General features: G+C 49.5%; 3 protein-coding genes across 6 annotated transcripts in view; 1 reads left to right on the top strand and 2 right to left on the bottom strand.

Annotated features, from left to right (window-relative positions):
• DNAJC7 (DnaJ heat shock protein family (Hsp40) member C7) overlaps positions 1-7,663 on the bottom strand; it is a 30,234-nt gene extending 22,571 nt beyond the window's left edge. The window contains exon 1 of the mRNA XM_041725471.1: positions 7,401-7,663. Coding sequence (XP_041581405.1) covers positions 7,401-7,477 — 77 coding nt within the window. The 5' untranslated portion in view covers positions 7,478-7,663. The remainder of the gene's footprint in view (positions 1-7,400) is intronic.
• Positions 7,664-10,240: 2,577 nt separating this feature from the next.
• Positions 10,241-14,351, top strand: NKIRAS2 (NFKB inhibitor interacting Ras like 2). The gene is made up of 4 exons (XM_041726144.1): positions 10,241-10,354; positions 11,329-11,436; positions 11,843-12,084; positions 12,897-14,351. The coding sequence occupies exons 2-4, from the start codon at positions 11,343-11,345 to the stop codon at positions 13,134-13,136; spliced, it is 576 nt and encodes a 191-aa protein (XP_041582078.1). The 5' UTR covers positions 10,241-10,354; positions 11,329-11,342; the 3' UTR covers positions 13,137-14,351.
• A 364-nt stretch (positions 14,352-14,715) lies between these two features.
• ZNF385C (zinc finger protein 385C) overlaps positions 14,716-20,917 on the bottom strand; it is a 28,849-nt gene continuing 22,647 nt past the window's right edge. The window contains exons 4-8 of one of the 4 annotated variants that reach the window (XM_041726143.1): positions 19,761-19,926; positions 17,516-17,806; positions 16,832-17,025; positions 16,446-16,541; positions 14,716-15,921 (exon numbers count right to left, since the gene is read on the bottom strand). In XM_041726143.1, coding sequence (XP_041582077.1) covers positions 15,685-15,921; positions 16,446-16,541; positions 16,832-17,025; positions 17,516-17,806; positions 19,761-19,926 — 984 coding nt within the window. In that variant the 3' untranslated portion in view covers positions 14,716-15,684. Of the gene's footprint in view, positions 15,922-16,430; positions 16,542-16,831; positions 17,026-17,515; positions 17,810-19,760; positions 19,927-20,917 lie in introns of all 4 variants that reach the window. The other 3 variants (XM_041726141.1, XM_041726142.1, XM_041726140.1) reach the window with 3 other exon arrangements.

The raw sequence follows: 20,917 nt of genomic DNA on the forward strand, positions 1-20,917 counted from the left end.
CTAATCTATCTTAGCAATGAAAGAGCGAATTTTACTCATCAGCCTTCATTAATGCAGGATTCATTGGATGGTAGTTTTTAAAACGCCCTCAAATATAAGTGGGTTCTCTTTGGAAATGCTTCACATTTCATGTATTTGTGAATTATTAAAATAGAGATGAGATCCTTCATCACTTGTACAGTATCATTTTAGGATTTTTATTTTTAAAAAGATTTTTATTTATTTATTTGAGAGAGAATGTGTATACACAAGCAGGGGAGCAGCAGCCAGAGGGAAAGGGAGAAGCAGGCTCCCTGCTCCATCAGGCTCTATTTCAGAGTCCTAGGATTATGACCTGAGCTGAAGGCAGCCACTTAACTGACTCAACCACCCAGGCACCCCTCACTTTAAGATTTAGTTACCTCTGTGCATAAAAATAAAGACCAGCACAGTTCACTATTCTATAACATCTGCAACCTAGGATACGCTGATATTTTTGTATGACAAAAACTTAACTGACTGCTTTTACTTATTTCAAGTATTTGCCTAGAATAATATATTTTTAATAAAGTTTAGCTCTTCTAATAGTCACGAATAATAGTTTAAATCAAAGGGGATGCAGAAGCTTGGATGAGATCTTCTTTTTTGCATTTTCTTGATGTATTCTGCTACTCCTGATATGACAGAAAAATCTAACTGCTAAAAATACAACTTAGGACAAGATGATTTCTTTGGTTAGAGCACAGTAATGTTTCAGGGCCTTTGATTTGGGAGACTTTTATTGGCAGGAAGAATCTTAGAAGAAGCTATCTATTAACAACACTTTCTACTGCCCCTGAGTCAAATATTCTTTATGCATCCTAACTTTCAAAATGTCACCTTCACTCTGTGCTTGTTCGCCCCTTTCTTTTATTCAGTCAAGTTTACTAGTTGTCCGTTGATCTAGAAATATCCTCCACCCTTCAGAATTTATGGGATCTTGGCCAGTCTCAGAGTAGAAATTCCTTCCTCCTTCCCACAATCTGAGACCTCTTGTCCCCAAAGGCACGTCACAGGGCCTGTTTCAAGTTGTACTCTTTCTGACCTCCATGAGGGAATAAAGTAAAAGGAGCCCAGGAGCCTTTTATGCCATCTTACCAAATGCATATTATTCTTTCTTTCTTTTCTAACTAGCCTAGGGATGAAATGACAAGTTTTATAGAGATAGGTGGAGCAATCTCATGGATTCAGTGCTTCCTGAATGCAAGGTGCTATATACTGGGTATGAATAAAGGCTTCAAAATGGTCCAGAGAAGGGCAGCCCGGGTGGCTCAGGGGTTTAGCACCTGCCTTTGGCCCAGGGCATGATCCTGGAGACCCCGGATCGAGTCCCACGTCGGGCTCCCTGCATGGAGCCTGCTTCTCCCTCCGCCTGTGTCTCTGCCTCTCTGTGTGTCTCTCATGAATAAATAAATAAAATCTTAAAAAAAAAAAAGTCCAGAGAAAACAGAGGATGGGCTCTCTAATTGCTACCAGATGGTAAAAGTGGGCTACCCAGTTTCTTTTACCCAATTTGCTTTAGAATAAAGTGCTTCTGCTTACACTTCAATGCACAAATACCCATCCTTCTCCCCAAAAAGAGGGGAGGAGATGAAGATAACTCATTAACATATCAGTTCAAATTATTCTCTTTCTAGACATTCAGGGGAAAGCCTCAACAGGGGCAGAGCCAGAAGGGACCAAATGGAGTTAGTCTATACAAGGCAATAGCACTCTCTACTGCTCGAGCAGGGAAGGACACCAGGCAACACACTGGAGCTGGCAATGTCTTATTGGGGGGGGAAGCAACCAACTAATCAATTGACCCAGACAGAAATTATTGCACTCAGAAAGATGTTCACATGAAATAGCTGACTCAATCATAATAAATTAATGCTAGTTCCTTAAATGAGAGGTGTCACAATCTGTGGCATCTACTTAATCTTTACTCCACAGAAAAGGGGACCCAACCACAAAGCTACTTCTGAGAAGCCACTCTGAGGACATAAGTCATTGGCCTTTCACCAACAGCCAGAGGCTTGTTTCCATAACATACCCCAAAACCCACCATTTTCTATCCCATGGTTCCTCATTCTGTGAGCTCTCCTAATATCCTCATAGGGACATTAGCATCCAACAAAAATCTAGAACTAAGAAAATAATTAAGAAAAAGGCTGCTTTGAGTTTTGGGGAGAGGTGGGAGTGGAGGGGGGAACCAGAGTGGGAAGTCTAGATTGTCACCTGGTATGTTGCTGCTAAAGTTCTCAATAAATAAATAAGTAAGTAAAATAAAGTTCTCTTGATTCCTTACTTTAACAGGTGGTTGACTATCTCAGGGCAAACTGCCAGAGGAAGAACTCTTAGGACAGAAACTCCCCAAGAATAAGAGAAAATGTTGCTTCCTCACATACCCTCCCCAAAAGCCTAATAAAAGAATCAGAAGAGAAGGTTAATACTTTGCTTATCTGACAATTTGGCCTCCCCACAAAATTTTAAGTAACATGACAAGAGAATATTAGATGTCAGAATTAGCCTTTGAAAGTTATCTCTCTTCATATTTTCATTCTCAAAAGCCTCAACCACCCATATCCTTGCCAGTGGTGGGATAAAACATAGAAACTGCTATTCTGATTTAGATGGGGAAGGAAAAAAACCTGTCAACCCAATAAAATGAATAGACATTGGGGTAACCTGCATGATGAATCCTGCTCTTACTGCTGAAATTCAGACAGTTTAAAAGAATACCTGGAACGACCTCTAAGTAACTTCCACATCACTCAGCACTGGAGAAAAGGGACCAAACATTAATGGAGTAAGGGAGAAATGGGCTCTCAGAGGGACTGTGCATCAGACCACAAGGCACCTAGGCAGCCGCTGACCATTGTTCTCCAATCTTCTAAAGTCCTAGAGAAAAAAAGCAAAGGCAAGTGCCCAGTACTCAGCTTTTTAAAACTTTTAAAATACTAGCTTCAATGACTACACTCATCCCTGATTGGCTAGAATGTTCAATAAGCTTGGGTTTTAAGCCAATCAGATTTCTGGTCGTTGGGAATGGCCTAGACTTGAGAGCAACTGCCATTCAACTAGGTTGGTTTCTGGTTCTGGTTAGTATTTGCACCCAAATTAAAGCAGCAAGGGCAGAGAGACCCTTCCTCTATACTTTATCTTAGCTCCAGGTATGATTTAACAATTTTTAAAAAAGGTTTTATTTTTAAGTAATCTCTACACTAAAATGGGGCTCAAATTCACAAACCCAAGATCAAGGGTTGTATGCTCTATCGACTGAGCCAGCCAAGCGCCCCTGATTTAACAATTTTGCTACTTGTTAATATCAAGTTCAGGGCAGCCCTGGTGGCTCAGCGGTTTAGCGCCGCCTTCAGTCCAGGGTGTGATCCTGGAGTCCCGGGATCGAGTCCCTCGTCGGGCTTCCTGCATGGAGCCTGTTTCTTCCTCTGCCTGTGTCTCTGCCTCTCTGTGTCTCTCATGAATGAATAAATAAAATCTTTAAAAAGAAAAAAAAAAGGTTCAATTAATCAATTAGGTAATCAGGTTCAATCCTGGTATTCAGGATCCTGTATTCCTAGCTTTATCCCTTCTTAACCATGACTTATTATTTTTTTTAAGATTTTATTTATTCACGAGAGACACACAGAGAGGCAGAGACACAGGCAGAGGGAGAAGGAGGCTCCATGCAGGAAGCCCGATGTGGGACTCGATCCTACAACCTCGGGATCATGCCCCGAGCCAAAGGCAGGCGCTAAACTGCTGAGCCACCCAGGCGTCCCAACCATGACTTATTTGTCCCATCTCCCATTTCTTCCCCTCTGACCCCACGCTTAAAAGTATACCAAAATGAAAATGAAGGATGAGAGCAGTGTTTTCATGGACTTGGATTTAAGACCAAAGATAATATCCCAGGGCACCTGAGTGGCTCAGTGGTTGAGCATCTGCCTTCAGCTCAGGTCATGATTCTCAGATCCCGGGATCACAGGAAGCCTGCTTCTTCCTCTGCCTATATATCTCTGCCTCTGTTTCTCTTGTGAATAAATAAAATCTTAAAAAAAAAAAAAAAAAAAAAGATAATATCCCATTTAGCTTGTGGGCTTACTGAAATGTCTAGCTGCCTGCCCTGGAACTTCAAGAGAAAGTTTAGAGAGACAAATACCTAAGAATTTAAAACAGAGTGATAAAGGAATGCTGGGAGAGGCATCCCCACAAGCTCTTCAGTTATGCCCATGAACTCCAAAATGTCCCAGGAAGCTGTAGTAAATAAACAACTGCAGCATATCCTGGGATATGGATTCAGGTTCAGCACTTCCCACCAACAACATGAATAGAGAAATAAAAAGCAAACTCTACAGAGTTTACCATACCTAGATACTAAGAAAGGACCTAATGATCTTCCTTGAGTCCACCATGAAAACAGATACAGAGGTTATCAGATCAAGGAATCAGATAAAGATGTTCTATCTCCTAAATCTATGGCTTCAGGCTTCCGTTGGTTCCTTTAGACCCTATTGTCCTGTGGTCACACCAGATTCACGGATTCATGCTGAGACAGAGAATGCTTCTTCTATCGATGAGCAACTTGGAGCAACTTGAAATACTTCAATTTTACCATAATAAAGACTACCTACGGACACCTCCCCAGTCGAGGAAATGTGACCAGAGGGCCTTCACTAGAGACAAGTATTCATATATCAGATAAAGCAATCAGCAACTTTCCAGGAAAGTGTAAGGCTTGAAATTAAATTAAATTAAATTAAATTAGCTGAATTGTAAAACCTCTGAAATTTAGCTCTCTGGCACTCCAAGTAGCTTTCTCTGTTCTGGTGGGCAAAAAGAAATAAACCTTCATGTTCAGAACCCTGATCTATTTTGGAGTGCCAACTAATACATTTTTTATTTTAGCCTCTCAGCTGCTATGGGGGAAAAAGAACTTTGTCAAAGTGATGGGCAAGAAAAAATTGAAATTCATTTTTCTCTCTAGAGACACTGAAGCTAATGAAATAAAACATGCAGTCATTTAAAACGCTGCAACTATGAGGCCCCAAGTCTTGAAAGCTCCTCTCACTTTGTCCCCTGTGGGACTGTAACAATTTAGCAGCAGCAGCAGCATGCCCTTGAGCCAAGATGCTAGGAAGGAAGGACTCCTTGTTAGACTTCACAAAAACAACCCCAGAGACCCATCGACATCTGTGTCCCCAAGTGAACTGTAGTAGGACTGTAACAAGAGACACAAACTTGGCCAAATGACTAAAGGGCATCTGTAAGGGATGTCCCTATCCTAGCCCTCTGTTGTGGCTACACAGGATTCCAGGATATATGAAAAATGTAAAACCACCTTCCTCCAAAACTTCTGGATTGTCATTCCATTTTCAGCACTGGAAAACCATACATAAACGAGGCTTTTTCTTACTAACAGAGCCTAGTCTCTACTCTCCTATGGATGCTTTATATGCCAGAAAGTCAAACTGTGGTTTTTTAAATTTCACTGTATTTTCCTTTTGATTTGCTCATATAAGTGGTGTATAAGTATCTATGTTTTATTATATCTAAAACAGATCAATATAAATATGTATTACGTATATGCCTATTTAGCAAGAATGTAGTTTTTCATAGTTAAATTTACAGTATATTTTCTCAGCGGTAGATAAAACTGCGTTTTACAACCATCTTAAATTGACATCTTAAATTCCATGAAACGAGGCAGTTAGCTTAAGTCAACACCCCTTCTTAGTTTGCTGTACTGCAACCAATATCACGTTTTTGTGTCATGTGGTTATGTTACAGCATCACCTATTTTTGCATTTCTTAATATATCTTCAGGTTCATTTACTATAATTTTATGAGACTGTGTTTGTTTTTTAGAGAAGGACCTGCTTTAGATAGAAGACTCTGAAGTAAAACCCCAATCAGGGACAGTCAGAGATCCACACTAAGTAGGAGAAGGGTTTTTTTCAAATTATTACATATAGCCCAAGTCCCTATTTATAACACGCACAAAAAAAGTCCCATTGAACTCTTTACAATACCAAGTAAATCCTTGCAATTAACGTAAACTGTGTGAGGTAGAGGGGAGGAGCTTTGTTTCCCATTTTGTAGTTCCTTAATGATGCTAATGACGCTTAATCCTAAACCCCTGAGAAGAACTAGGGTATAAGGTGAAAACTCAAAACTAAGAACAGAGAGACTAGACTCTGGTATGCCCGCTTTCTCTGATTATCCTGGGGACTTACTACACACTTTGTCAAGCTTCTCAGTTCTCCACACATCTTGGGACACAGGCTGTAGTAAACAACCCTGAAACTTGACAACTATTAAGTCATCCTGAGTACCTCCTGTATTTCTAACTCGGATAGTAAAAAAATTCTCAGAATCCTGGTTTCAGACCTCATGAAGCCAGACTGAAGCCATCCATACAGGGCTTAACAGTACAAAGGTATGAAAGAGGAGGAAAGCAGACTGAGGGGGCGGAGGGGGGGGGGGAATGCAGCCTCTCTCTAAGGAAAGGGCTCCAGGCTTCCGGACGTTTTCGTGAATTCTCCCTCCAGGATTAGGACAAGTAGGACTACCCACAACTGTGTTCCAACCCACTTCCAATAACCTGCCTTAGCTGTAGCCAGAATCCAGAGTGTTCTCGAAAAGCACTCACTCAGCAGCTCCCTTGGCTAGTCCGGACTGGCAACCTCGAGCCACTGCGGCTGCCCAGCGGTGCCAACAGCGCCCAAGCAGTTGCCCTCCTCTCTGTTTAACTTAAGAAAGAGCAGTCCTGGGAAGAATGAGGATCTTACTCCGGAAGGACGCAAGGGCAGGAGTTTGACGTGTAGAGCACGAGACAAGGCCCCCACTCTTCCTTCTTTCTCTCCCAGCTCCGACTTCTGGGGTACGGGGAGGGGACCCCCAGGTCAATAAGGCAGCCACACTCGGACCTAGGCTAGTGGTCACTGGGGCCTATCACTGAGGAACGGGGCTGAGGAGACCAGGGAATAAGGAGAACAAGGGCTTGGGAGATGCGAAGTGCTGACAGACAACAATGCACAGAAGTTAACCAGAGAAGGCGGGGGTCGGGGGCGATGTGAGGAAGTCGTCATAGTCGCCGCGCAGCCTCCCCCACCTCACAGCAGATCTCTGAGACTCCCAACACCCGGCCTCTACCATAAGGGCGACGTTCCTCTCTGCCAGAGAACGAGGCCGTGCCTCAGCTCCCCAGCCAGGCGGAAGCAGGAGGGGAGGGCCGACCTCCGGGAGCGCCCCTTCAGGGGGTCTCAGATGGCGGGCGGGGGGGGGGGGTCGCGGAGGGCGGGGCATCGCCTCAGCGGGGGCTGCATCATGGCAGGGACCGGTTTCCCGGAGTCAAGGAACTGAAGCTCGCGCCTTCCACTACCCTGCTACCCGGTTACCTCTTCGCTTCCTCGTCGTCGAGCAGCTCTGGCTCGGTCGCCGCCATTACCACATCGCACTCCGCGGCAGCCGCCATCTTACCGCCGGGACCAGAGAGGCGGGTGGGAGGCAGGCGGTGAAGAGCACTTCCGGCTGGAGCATCGAGCAGCTCAGCGGCGCTGCGCCCAGAGGGGCTCCCTCGGGCCCGTCTACCAGCGAGAGGCTCCGCTTGGGGCCAGAGCGGCCTCCCGCCCCCGGAGGTCCACGGTGGTCTCCGCGCCGGGGCCGGGGCCCAGGAACGGTTCCTGTGCGTAGGGGGCGCCACTTTATCCGTGGGTCGGAAGTGGGGAGTAGAGGAGGTTGGCGCCTCTCTAGGCCTGAGCTCTTCTCAGTATGCTGAGAGCTTCGTTGCCATAGCAACTTCCGATCCTAGAGCGTCTCCAGTTAAGGTTCAGGAGAGTCTGAGTTGGGTTGAGGACTCGATGACCCAGGACCCTGGAGGGAAAGATTCCCCCACTACTACCTTCTCGACCTCGGAGTGTGTCCACAGCTTCCTCCCGGGAAAGGCAGGAAGACACACTTTGAGCCCAGTTCCCTCAGCTTTCATCGGCCCTTGGAAGCCCTGCCCAACCAAGCCAGGGGAACGCAGGGCGTCTTCACCCCGCGCCTTTCATCCCCTCTGGATCTCCAAGCAACAACTGGTTCATCACCCTAATGACGCTGAGCCTTTTATGAGGCTGCTTTCATGTCAGCTGCCTAGGAGTGCCATCTCAGCATTAAGCCTAGGGAGGGTGGCACGGCGCCCCCGACCCTGCCCTGGAGTTTATAAGGCAGCTCGCAGGGTGAGGTCCCTGCTCCATAGTGTCCCCAGGTCTCTCACTCTTTATAGAAATACCCTGCTCAGCACGCTTGTCTTGCCGAATGCAGTCTGGACTGGGAACTCAGAGAGGGCAAGGACACAGCCTAATCTTTGTAGTACCTCCCTCACCCAAACCAACAGTATTTGTGGAGTTTGATTAAACTGGGGCTTTCTGAGGTTAAATTGGGGGAGTTTGAGGTTAAGAAAGTTAAGGGGAACTAAAATAAGGGAGCAAGTGAATTAAAAAAAAAGGATCGACTCCTTTTCTCCATTCTTCCATAGCATGTGCCATTCTTAGTAGGCTTCTTAGGAGGTCTTCCTATCACAGTGCTAAGGGAGCAGAAGCCACACCCACCACCGGGTAGGGAAGGATGAGAGAGGCTCAGTGGGTGGGAAGAGAGAAGTCATTCATCCAGCCAATCATTCACTAGCCTCTCCAAAGTGCCTACTTTGTGCTAGGTTGGGAGGGCACAGACTCAAAGACCACCTGCCCTGTCAACCAATGGCTCACAGTCTGCGGTTTACTGCAGGAAGCCAACTTGTCTTTAGACCATCTTCCCACTGTGTTCTTTGCATCTGAACCAACTCTTTTACTCTCATAGCTTTAATTTTAGCTGTAGATGACACTCAACTCTGTTGATATTTCCAGCCTGGATTTCTCAGTTTTAATTTCTAGATCTGTATATCCAGCTATCTACTGGATCTCTTGGGTGTTTCACAAATCCTGGAGACATAACATATTGAAGTTGAACTTGTAGTTCTCTCCCCACTCTTCGACAAAGGAAAAAACAAATGCTGTGCTTGATTCTCTTTTCCTGAATTCCTTATCTTGTCAAATTGACTCACCATTCAACTGGTCACCCAATGAGAAAGATAGGGGACTCCATAAATGCCTTCTTTCTCACTCCTGATTCCCAATTTATCACCAAGTCTTGTTGATTCTCCTATATTTCTCCATATAGTCTCCCAACTGGCCCCCAGTCTCATCTCTCTCTCTCTTTTTCACTCTTCTGTCAATGTCTTTCTTTCTTTCTTTCTTTATTTCTTTCTTTCTTTCTTTCTTTCTTTCTTTCTTTGTCAATGACTTTCTTAAAAGCAAAAACTGATCATGTCACTTCATTGGCATAAAATGTTATCAGTGGCTTTCCACTGCTGTTAGGATACAGTTTGAGGGCAGCCCTGGTGGCTCAGCGGTTTAGTGCCACCTTCGGCCCAGGGCATGATCCTGGAGACCCGGGAACGAGTCCCGCGTTGGGCTTCCTGCATGGATCCTGCTTATCCCTCTGCCCGTGTCTCTGCCTCTCTCTGTGTCTCTGGTGAATGAGTAAGTAAAATTAAAAAAAAAAAAAAAAAGGATACAGTTTGAACTTGACTTACCATACCCAGTCTTTGATTATTTGCCTCCTTTCCACCATCAATATTGACCCCCCAAATACTTGTAGTTCCAGAAAATGCCATGATTTTTTTTTTTTTTTTTTGCCAGTTTCCTCCACTCTTTTCTTCCACACCGTTCAAATCTCAAAGCAGACATAACGTCCTCCAGGAAGTTTTCTGTGATGTCCGCTGTCCCTAAAGTTAAATGCCCCTTGCTGTGCTCCCATAGCACTTCCATAATAATTCTCACCGTGCTGCCCTGTAATTGTTGGTTTAGATGTCTAGCTCCTCTAGACGGTGACGTTCTAATGAGCAGGTACCCTGTCTAATTCGTCCATTTTTCTCAGTATGTGGTTTTATGCCTGATCAGAGTAGGTGCTCAGAAGACATCTGACTCATAAGCGATTGAATAAAAGATGTGCTGCTGCACTATGGTAGCCTTTAGAAAAAGAACATTTGGGCATCAGAGACACGGGCCACCCCGCGTCCAGGGAGCTCAGGGGCGCTCAGGTGCACACCAGCCCAGGTGCCGTCATTCTCCCCGCCGGCCTGTGGGGGCGCTGTGTGTCCGTCCCCTGCTGGCCGCCGCCGGAATTGGTCCTGCCGGACGGAAGCTGGGGGGCGGGGCCAGTCGGAGCCTGGAAGGACCCGGAGCCGCCGAGCGCTTGCGGCTGTGCTGCCCCTCCCTGGTCCCGGTGCGCCTGGAGGGGCCCGGCCCGGGAGCTGCGAGGGCTCCGGGAGGTACGGAGCGGGGAGGCCGCCGCGTCCGGACTGCCTTAGGAGGCGGGTCCCTGCCTCCGATCCCCCGGGGGGGCCCCCTCGAGGGCAATCGGTGGCGGAAGCGCCTCTGGCAGTCTCTCCCGGGGGTATCCCGTAGTTGCAGGGCCCAGGATATAGGATCCCGAGGAGGGAGGAGGGGTCTGTATCCGGAGTTTTCTCGAGAAGTGTTTGAGACACCACATCTGTATCTGCTCTCCGGGGCAGTCGAGGTCAGGGGTTCCTCCGGGGAAGCCTGTGTTGGGAATGCCTCGGACGAGATCTCTGTCTGGGACCTCTCCGGAGAAGGGATTTCTGAGTCTGAGCCTCCTCCTCCGGGCTTGTCGGTTCAAGGGCAGGCACAGATTTTTCCTCTCCGAAGCCTTTTTCCCCTTAGTTTTTTTTTACCCCCCACTCTTTTCTTGTGCGATGTTCTTTATCTTAGCCACGGACTTGACTGGGAATTAGAGGGAATTAGTTGTGGTCCAGATAAGTCATACAGGAAAGCAAAGTACCCTCCTTATTTGCTCACTCTCCTCGAAGAGTGGCTTAAGACAGATCCACCCAAAACAGCATTCCTGCTTATTTCTCCGTGGAGTCCTGCTTCAAGACAGGAAGCTGAGCCAGAGCTCCCTTCAGCAACTGGTCCTCCACATCCTGTGCACAGAAGGGAACGTGGACAGTGATTCCTTTAAACCAGAAACTGTCTCTCCCCACCCCCACCCCCACCCCCCCACCTTTGTGGCATTTACCAAGAACCTGCCGTGAGCCAGTTACTGGCCATGTACTGGCTATGACAAAGGTGCATAAAGTATAGCTCACTGTCCAGGAGCAGGACATAGACGCATCATTCCAATACGCCCTGACCAGAGTAGGGGACAGACTGCTGAATCCCTGAGGCTGTGTATTTAGCCCTCTGTTTTCATCCCACCTCATACATTGTGCTCCTGTCTTTCAAGGCCAAAGGCTAAGCATGGGGAAGAGCTGCAAGGTGGTCGTGTGTGGCCAAGCATCTGTGGGCAAAACTTCCATCCTGGAGCAGCTTCTGTATGGGAACCATGTAGTAGGTGAGTGTTGTTGGGGGTAACGGCACAGTGCAAGACGTTGAAGAATAAGTAGGATGCGATCACAACATGAAAAGGCTAAAAGCTGGTGGTGGTGGCTGTTGTACAACAAAGAGTGAAATCTGCATAATTACCCCAACCCTAGCATGTTGAAATCTGGAGAGAGGAAACCCAGTGTTTGACATAGGGAGGGAAAGGTCTCAAGTCACACTTTTGCTTAGCATGGGATTAACATGAGATTAATGTCTGTTCCTCCCAAGTCATCTAGTCGTGCTGGCCTGTTGTCAATTCCTGGCCCTCTCTCTCCTCAGCCACACATTCCTTTCCATCCCTGTCTGGTAAGCCTGTTACACTCATGTTTCCCATTTTCCTTCTCTCTGCAACAAGTTTTCTCTTCATTTTGTCCCAGGTTCTGAGATGATTGAGACCCAGGAAGACATCTACGTGGGCTCCATTGAGACCGACCGGGGGGTGCGGGAGCAAGTGCGTTTCTACGACACCCGGGGGCTCCGAGATGGGGCTGAGCTGCCCCGGCACTGCTTCTCCTGCACTGACGGCTATGTCCTGGTCTACAGTACGGACAGCCGGGAGTCCTTTCAGCGTGTGGAGCTGCTCAAGAAGGAGATTGACAAGTCCAAGGACAAGAAGGAGGTGTGTGGGAGGGGATCGGTGAGGACACTAGTGATGAGATGGAGTGGGCCTTGGGCTGGTTTTGGGGAGCCTGGCATGACTCTGTTTTTCATTCATATCCCAGGAGGTGGGGTAGGGGCTAGAGGGGGATGGAGGCCACTAGAGGCTGTCTTCCTCCTGGAGGTGGCCATGTGTTGAAGCAGCTTAACCAGAGAGGTTCCCTTTTTTTTTTTTTAATTTTTATTTATTTATGATTGTCACACAAAGAGAGAGAGAGAGGCAGAGACACAGGCAGAAGGAGAAGCGGGCTCCATGCACTGGGAGCCCGACGTGGGATTTGATCCCGGGTCTCCAGGATCGCGCCCTAGGCCAAAGGCAGGCACTAAACCGCTGCACCACCCAGGGATCCCACCAGAGAGGTTCCTGACCCAACCCCAGAAGCCCTCACTAATCTTTCTTTATGATGATTCCTTGCTCTTAGCTGTGAAGGCTCTTTGGTTCCCAAATCCCCCTTTAAGCTGCCGGCATTTGGGGGCTGCTCCCTCACCAGTTAACAGATTGATTGTTAGTAATGAGCAGGCATAGGTGATACAGGGCTTGTAAGGGAACTCCTGAAGGGACGGCCAGATGGAGGCCAGAATTTAAACAGAGGTAGGAGAGGACAAAGCAATCACCTCCCTCTCCCCAGTCATTGTTTCTAACATAGAAAGATGTGAAACATTAACTGTTCAGACTTCCCCTTCTCTTAGGATTCCTAGGTAGTTGCCAGGGATCAACCGAAACCCAAGGTCCGTGGTGCATACTCAGGCCTCTACTCTGTCCCTCTTCCCTAGGTCACCATCGTGGTCCTTGGCAACAAGTGTGACCTACAGGAGCAGCGGCGTGTAGACCCAGATGTGGCTCAGCACTGGGCCAAGTCCGAGAAGGTGAAGCTGTGGGAGGTGTCTGTGGCCGACCGCCGCTCTCTGCTGGAGCCCTTCGTCTACCTGGCCAGCAAGATGACCCAACCTCAGAGCAAGTCTGCTTTCCCTCTCAGCCGCAAGAACAAGGGCAGCGGCTCCTTGGATGGCTGAAGAGCTGCCATCCCTTCTCCACCTTCCCAGCCTCATTCTGGCTTCTGGGGCTCTGGAAGATGTTCTCCAGGGGTGGGGTTAGGCAAGCTATCCTTCCCAGGCCAGGCAGCTGGGCTGTCCCAGGCTCAGGTCACTTTTTGTTCCCTCCCAACTCTGGGAAGTGCCGATAATCTAGGCTAGTGCCCCCAGATCCTCCCTCCCTTCCAGCTTTCATCTTACCTACCCTGCTGCCATCTGGGGCAGTTGTGGATCAATGTCCCCTACCACCTGCCCTGGATAGGAAGCAGAGCTGCCCTGCAGAAGTGCCCAGTCCAGGCTCTGGTTCCTATCACAGGGGTCCCCCACTTGTGGGCTTCCTGGCCAGTGACAGACAGACACAGCCTCACACACTCACACTTATGGCACCAGCCTGGACTCCAGAGAAAGGTGTCCAGGCATCACGTATGTGCGTGTAGATATGTAAACACGCGCATGTGTATGCATGCTGGTGTCCAACTCCAACACCCTGATCTTCTGTCCTCTCCTTGGCTGGAAGAAGCCAGCCTCCTGGGAAGTGTAATTTTTGGCTTTAACTCTTCCCCACCCCCAACCTCCCAGTTTTACTTCCTCTTCCTGCTCAGGGAGCACACAGCCCTTGGCCCCCTCATTGGCGAGATGGGATGGAATGATGGCTGGGCTTCACCCGCTGGCTTTGGGACCCTGCAAGGCCTTTCCCCCTCTCTGGGTTTCAGTTTTCTCATCTGTAATGTGATGGGAGTTGTTTAAACCCGATCTCTCTGGATCCTCTCCAGCCCTCTGATTTGATCCTGCCTGCAGCTTGGGGCTGGCTGTTCCTGTTCCCTCTGCTTCTCCCACTTCAAGGTGCTATGCCTACGGGCGCTGGAGGCTGAGACACTGCTCCCCACAACCACCAGGGGGCAGGAGTGCCCGCCCAGTGTCCAATCAGTGGACCTCACACTGGTGGGGCCTGGTCTTCACCCCTTCCTGTGGTTGTTTTCAGCTAATAGGTGGACTTCTATTTATAAATTACCTGTGTTTCTATGCCTGCTGCCATGGTGAAGGCTGGACACGGTGCTCCTCTAGCCTTTCCTTACCTCAGATGCCTGAACAGAACAAGGCAAACCAGTAGCAGCTTCTCAGAGCTGATAGATCTGTCGGGGCTCAGAAGGGTGGTTACACTTTCAACATGCTATAAAGTGAGCTTGTCACCCACAACTTCCCGTGTCCACTTCATGCTTCTAATGTGCACACCCAGCGTAGATGAGACACTAGAGCCAGGTGACCTCTAGTACCCGCCCCTTCTCCCCAAAATGGGAGAGGTGAGCAGGGCAGGCAGCCCAGGGCTGGGCGAGTCAAAATAGGGCATAGACAGGCTCGGGCTTGAACTCATTTATTGATGCGTTGGACACAAATAAAACCACAACTGTTATCAAAAAGTTTCCCTCCCCTCCCCCCTTCTTGTCCTCCCTTGGAAATCTCTAAAAAAAGAAAAGATACAGGTGGATACTGGCAAAGTCCCATATTGTGGGGTGAAGGAGCAGTGCTGGGGGGTGGGATGGAGGTTGTAATGTTAACTTTGACAGCATGAAAATGGGTCTTGAGAGTATGTCAGCCTGGATCCCAACACTCAGCTTCACAGTGAGGGAGCTGGGTGCTGCTTGCAAGGAGGCAAAGCTGGATTTAGTGTTAGGGACCAGTTTGGGGTGAGGAGCTGGAGGGAAAGCTCTTTGTTTGGGAGCCCTGGCAGGGGGGTTGGTGTTAGCTGTGTCCAGAGTCTGAGGGAGACCCAGTGCACCCCCCACCCACCTGGGGTTCACCAGGAATCAATGAAAGGCTGAGAGGAGAGCTTGTGTGGGGTTGATCACCCCTGTTAAAACTGGGCCCAGCCAGAGAAATCACCCCACCTACCTCTCTCCTACCCCATCTTGTCAGCAGAGGAACCCAAAAAGCTTTCAGCCCCAGCCCCACCTTGCCTTTGCCCCCACTTAACACTGCTCCCTTTCTCCTCCACGGAGGTCCTTTCTACTCCCCTGGGGTCACCTTGTCCAAATAGCCTTGAACCCTCTCCAGCTTGAGACCCCATCTGCCACCTCCAGTGATTCTCCAGAGAATCCAGTGAATGGGGAGGGCCTCCACAGACTTGTCTCCAGGCTCAAAGGTAATATTCCTAGGGCCTCTGGCCATGGGAGTATAAGTCTCAAGATGGGGAAATGAGAGCACCATGGGGCTGGGGTTAGGGTTTTGCATAGATCTCTGGGATTTCTCAGTTTGTTCCCCATAAATCAGTCTGGGCAATGCAGGGGAGCCCAGCACTAGCCTGAGAAGGGTGGGGATAGAAGGTCCTTGGGCCAGGAGGGTAGTAGTGGAATCCCTAGTCCAGACTGTAAAGGGCAGGTGCCCTTGAAACTAGCCTAGCTCTTCCTAGATTGGGCAGGAAGTCCTAGGCTGTACAAGGCAGTCTCTTGGGGGATGGAGGAAACTGAGGCATCTGGGGAAGTAGAGCCAGGACAGTGACTGCTGGGAAATGAGTCCTGGCCTCCTCAGAAGCCTAGTAGGGGGCAAAGACGATGGGCCCTGTGGCAGGGCGGACGGCTCCTGCTGGGGTACGGAACAGAGCCGGGCCCAGGATGGGAGCTGGGAAGAGTGTGGTGGCTGCTGTGGGGGCAGGCCGGAGGGCCAGGGGCCCTGGCAGGGCACAGATGGCTGCGGCCGCAGCAGGGATCGGGCTGGGCAGGAAGCGGGCTGCTAGCGTCTTGGTGAGTTGCTTCTGCAAGGCCAGTTTCGACTGTAGAGAGGAGAAAGAGGAATGGACATGGTCTGACCCAGGAAAATCCCATCCCTCCCAGGGCTCCATCCTTGGGCTTTCTGCTGCAGGAAAGACGTGCCTTTTAGGGTTCCAAACCTAAATCCTCTCTTCCCACCCCCAAACACTCATTCCAAAGGGCTTTCTCCAACACCTGTCTTCCTGCCCAGAGGAAGGAGGCTATTGGGGGGGGGGGGGCAGAGATGGTCTCTAGGGGATGCACGCCCACCCCTTGCTCTTGACCTTGAGCTTACTATCTCAGCCCACCCCTCCACCCCCACCCCGGAAATTCCTCTGGGCAGATCCCAAGATGGCCAACCCCCACCCCCCCAGCTCTTCCTGGGCCCAGGCAGCCTTGGGGGAGGGAGTGGCTGCCTTCCTGCCTTCCTGCCCCACCCCCCTTCCCCCCTCAGTCTCCCCAGCATGCCCTTCTGGCCCACCCTCTCCCCTCCTGACCCAGGGGCCCAGCCCTACTGCCTGGAGACAGATACCTTGAGGATACTCACAGCCAGCGCTGCATGCTTCTGCAGCTTGCTGTGCTGGCTGGAGGGCTTGGGGGGCTTCCCAGCCAGGCGGTCTTTGTGCCTCCTGCTGCTCAGGTGCTAATGGACAGATAGACAGACTGGCAACAGGATGAGGAACCCCAAGGATCCCCAAACTACTGTTATCACCCTAGACTGGCTAACCCATCCTCCACCCATGAGTCACATGTTAGATGCACATTTACGGGGTGTCACCTTTGGAAGGGGAGGTAAATCTTAGCCTTTGCCCTCCAGGAGCCCACTGTCCCTCCAGCCTTCTGCCTCCTCTGCTTGCTCCCCCCTGGCACCCAACACCAGTCCCACCCCCTCAGCCCTGCTCCAGCCCCAGTCCCAGGCCTCACTTCTCCCACCTGCTTGAGTTGGGTCTCTGAATTGACCTGGAGCTGACACAGAGCACAGTGAAAAGGGGCGCTGGGCCCCTGTCGGCCCCCCTGGCCCCCTGCCACTCTCTTGGCCTTGTGTCCAGCTCCCCGGGGCACTGGGCGGCCCCGGCCCCTTCGGGGAACACCTCGCTGACCTTCCACCATCCACCGGTGCTTGGCTCCTGAGGGAGGAGAGATGACAGCCCATCAGCACTGAAGAGGGGCTCCAAGGGCCATGGAGACCCCCTCCGAACTAGGTCAGTCTGGCTGCCCCGCTGAGCCTCCAGGCTGCTCTGCACCTGCTCTCCCTTCCGGCCACCTGAGCGTTCTCTTCCCCACCTCTGCAAGGTCCTCCCAGCTACTGTCACTTCCGGCCAGCCTCCTCCCACCCTCTTCTCATGCCTTCTCCTGGATCCAACCTAAGGACAGATGGAGGAGGTGCTTCCCACCTTCTCCCAGTGACCCTTCAGCTCCTGCTGCCCCAGACTTCTCTTCTTAATTCTCCTACCTCAAGCATTAGCAGGAGGACCCAGAATGCCCACCCAATCACTGCTGAACACAATGCCTGTGTCACCAAGCCCTTAAGCAAAGTGCCCAGAAACTCCAGCCTGCCTGCAGCTGGCGAGAGCAGTTGGCCTGCTCCTCTCCTCCCCTAGACTCCAGCACACTGACCTGTGTTGTGAGCCTGAAGCTGAGAGGCAGAGTTCACGGTCACCTTGCACGTGGGACAGTAGAGGCGCCCCTTCTCGCCCCTGCCCTCTCCACTCACACCACTTCCCACAGCAGCCGCTGCTGGCTCAGGCCCTGGTGCCTCTCTCCCAGGCTCCGGGGAGCAGGGTGGGCAGGAGGAAGAAGAGGAAGAGGAGGCAGGATCCAAGAGGTCTGAGTGGGCCGGCTCCCTGGGTGTGGGGTCCGGAGTCAGCGGTGGCTGGAGTTGGGGGCCAGGAGGAGGGGCTGCAGGAACTGCTGGGGAGATGGAAGGCATCAAGTAAGAATCATCTTGAGACCATGATTTTAAGTAGTGGTATTACTGGGGGTGGCATGGCAGAGTGGAGGTGTCCCTGATGTAGGGATGGCCAGCATGAATTCCAGACCCCACTCTCCCACCAACTCACTGGGCAAACCTGGGCCTCTAAGCCTCAACTTCCCCATCTGAACATATAAAGTTGGACAGAGGGGTCTCAGAAAGCCCTCATAGCCAATACTTTACAGAATTGTTAGCTAACTGTTAATTAAGTGGAAGTCACCAAAAATATGCACTGGAATATTCATAGAGTGATATTCATAATAGCATAAAACTGGAAACTTTCCAGGGTGCCTGGGTGCCTCAGTCGGCTGAGCATCTGCCTTTTCGGCTCAGGTCTTTTAAGATTTTATTTATTCATATTCATGAGCGACACAGAGAGAGAGAGAGAGGCAGAGACACAGGCAGAGGGAGAAGCAGGCTCCATGCAGGGAGCCCGAAGTGGGACTTGATCTTGGATCTCCAGGATCATACCCTGGGCTGAACACGGCGCCAAACCGCTGGGCCACCCACTGGGGCTGCCTTTGGCTCAGGTCTTGATCTCAGGGTCCTGGCATGGAGCCCCGTGTCCCGCTCCACGCTTAGTGGGAAGACTCCTTCTCCCTCTCCCTCTGCTCCTCCCCACCCGGCTTATGCTCTTTCTTTCTCTCTTAAATAAATAAAATCTTAAAAAAAAAAAGACAAAACTGGAAACTATCCAAATGTCCATAAAAGGAGAGTATATTTTTAAAAAGAGTGTATGGTCTCTTAGAGCTCTACTCAAAAAAAAAAAAAAAAAGAGAGAGAGAGAGAGAGATGGAGAGAGAGCTCTACTCAGCAATGAAAAAGCAAACTACAGCTACATGGAACAATACAGAAGCCAGACACAAAACCTCCATACTCAGGAGTCATCAAAACCAGGGGCAACTGATCGATGGCAGAAAAGTCAAGATCCCCTGGAGAGGGGTGTTGGTTGTTAAATAGTGTCACCCCAAAATTCACATCTGCCTGAAACCTCAGAGTGTGATCTTATTTGGAACCACGGTCTTTGCAGATATTAAGTAGTTAAGATGAAATCATGGTGGACCGGGGTGAGCCCTAATCCAATAACTGGTGTCCTTATAAGAAGACCATGTGGAAATAAAATAGGATAAAAACAGAGAAGGAGACAGACCACAAGAGAGTCTTAACTCTAGGAAACAAACAGGATTGCTGGAGGGGAGGGAGGTTGCTGGTGAGGTAACTTGGTGATGGGCATTGAGGAGGGCATTTGATATAATGAGCACTGGGTATTAATTATATGCAACTGATGAACCACTAAATTCTACCCCCAAATTAATAATATACTACATATTAACTAACAACTTAAATAAAACAAAACAAGACCATGTGGAGACACCGAGACACGGGGAGAATGTGATGTGAAGACAGAGGCAGAGATTGGGGGGAAACGTATCTATAAGCCAAGGAAAACCAAGGATGGCCAGCAACCACCAGAAGCTAGAAGAGAGGCATGGGACAGATTTTCCTCTGAGCCCCCACAAAGGAATCAACCCCAGTCACCCCTGACTTCAAACTTCTCACCTCCAGAACTATGAGAAAGCAAATGTCTCTTGTTTTCAGCCACCCAGTGTGGTCAATCACTATAGTAGCCCTGGGAAGCTAATATAACACGGTAGTGACTGGGAGGAGGCCCTGGGAGGGCTTCTGGATGCTTGTGTCTGGTTTCTTGATCTCAGTATTTTCAGACTGGGAAAGTTTATTGAGCTCAACGCTTACGATCTGTGCCTTTTTCTGTATGAATGGGCTATCCCAACACAAGCAAAAATAAAAAGCAGAAAGCTCCCAAACCCTCACCAGAAAACAGATTCGGACTGGGGAGTGGGGAGGAGTGGGGAAGAGTTCAGGACTGACCTTTGCTCTGCGGCTCTCCAGGGGATCCACTGGCTGGAGTCGGGGTTGGGGACACCAGCACCCCATCCCGGCCCAGGGTTTGTGGCCTCTGTTTGCTCTTGGCAGCTTCAACAGCCTTGAGTTTTCTGGCATGTTTGTGGCCTTTGTAATGTGCTTCGGCTTGATTCTGAGGAGGGGAGGGCTTGGGGTCACCATTTATTTGTTGAATCTGCATGTCCCCTCCATGAGGGGCTCCAGCCAGACAAGAGGTGAATCCTTGTCATCACAGCTTGTGTGTGGCCGTAGGGTTTATAGAACTCATTCTCATACATGAGCCCCCAGGCAAACAGCCTCTGTCTTCCAATTCTGTCTCAGCCACTTATTAGCTGTGTGTCTCTGGGCTAGTTGCCTCACCTCTCTGAACCTCAGTTTGCTGACTCATAAACTTTGTGGCAATAGTGACCTCACAGGGTTGTAAGAATTAAAAAGAACATGAAGAGCGCCTGGGTGAATCAGTTGGTTAAGTGGCTGACTCAATTTTGCCTCAGGTCTTGATCTTGGGATCATAAGTTTAAGCCCCAAGGTGGGCTCCACATGCAGCCAGGAGTCCACTTGAGCTTCTTTCTCCCTCTGCCCCTGCCCTTGATCTCTCAAATAAATAAATAAAATCTTTAAGAAAATAAATAAATAAATAAATAAATAAATAAATAAATAAGTAAGTAAATAAAATAAATAGAACACAAATGACAAGGGCCTAGTACATAGAGCAGGTGCTCTACGAATGTGAGTTTACAAGTTCATAAATGCACAAATGGAAAGAATAGAGCAGTCCTCACACTTGGGGGATGTGCACCCCAGAACATTTATCCCTTTGTTCATTTTTTCAGCAAATGGTTTTTGAGCATTTGCTCTTTGCCAGGTTCTGTGCCAGGGGCCCAGCATGGAGAAGACACGGCCCCTCCCTCCAAGTAAAGTCCTATCCATCTCTTGCAAGGCTCATATAACCTGAAAACCTGGAGGGAACCCCTGAGTCTGGCCTTTTAGTGCCCTCCCCACTTCAACCAGGGGTCACTGCTTGTTCCTCCCAAGTATAGGAAAGACAGGTCCCTGTGCCCCCTCCGTAGACCCTTTCACCAAGCCCCAGAGTTGTTCATACAGAAGGTAAATCTTCCCTGGGA

The sequence above is a fragment of the Vulpes lagopus genome, chromosome 12 (genome assembly GCF_018345385.1).
Source record: "Vulpes lagopus strain Blue_001 chromosome 12, ASM1834538v1, whole genome shotgun sequence".
Taxonomy (NCBI): Eukaryota; Metazoa; Chordata; class Mammalia; order Carnivora; family Canidae; genus Vulpes; species Vulpes lagopus.

What these genes read in the sequence shown, in the direction of transcription:
- NKIRAS2 (XM_041726144.1), top strand. Translation starts at nt 11,343, where the DNA reads ATGGGGAAGAGCTGCAAGGTGGTCGTGTGTGGCCAAGCATCTGTGGGC. An exon ending in GTATGGGAACCATGTAGTAG is followed by an intron (nt 11,437 to 11,842) that starts GTGAGTGTTGTT and finishes ATTTTGTCCCAG; the next exon opens with GTTCTGAGATGATTGAGACC. An exon ending in AGTCCAAGGACAAGAAGGAG is followed by an intron (nt 12,085 to 12,896) that starts GTGTGTGGGAGG and finishes CCTCTTCCCTAG; the next exon opens with GTCACCATCGTGGTCCTTGG.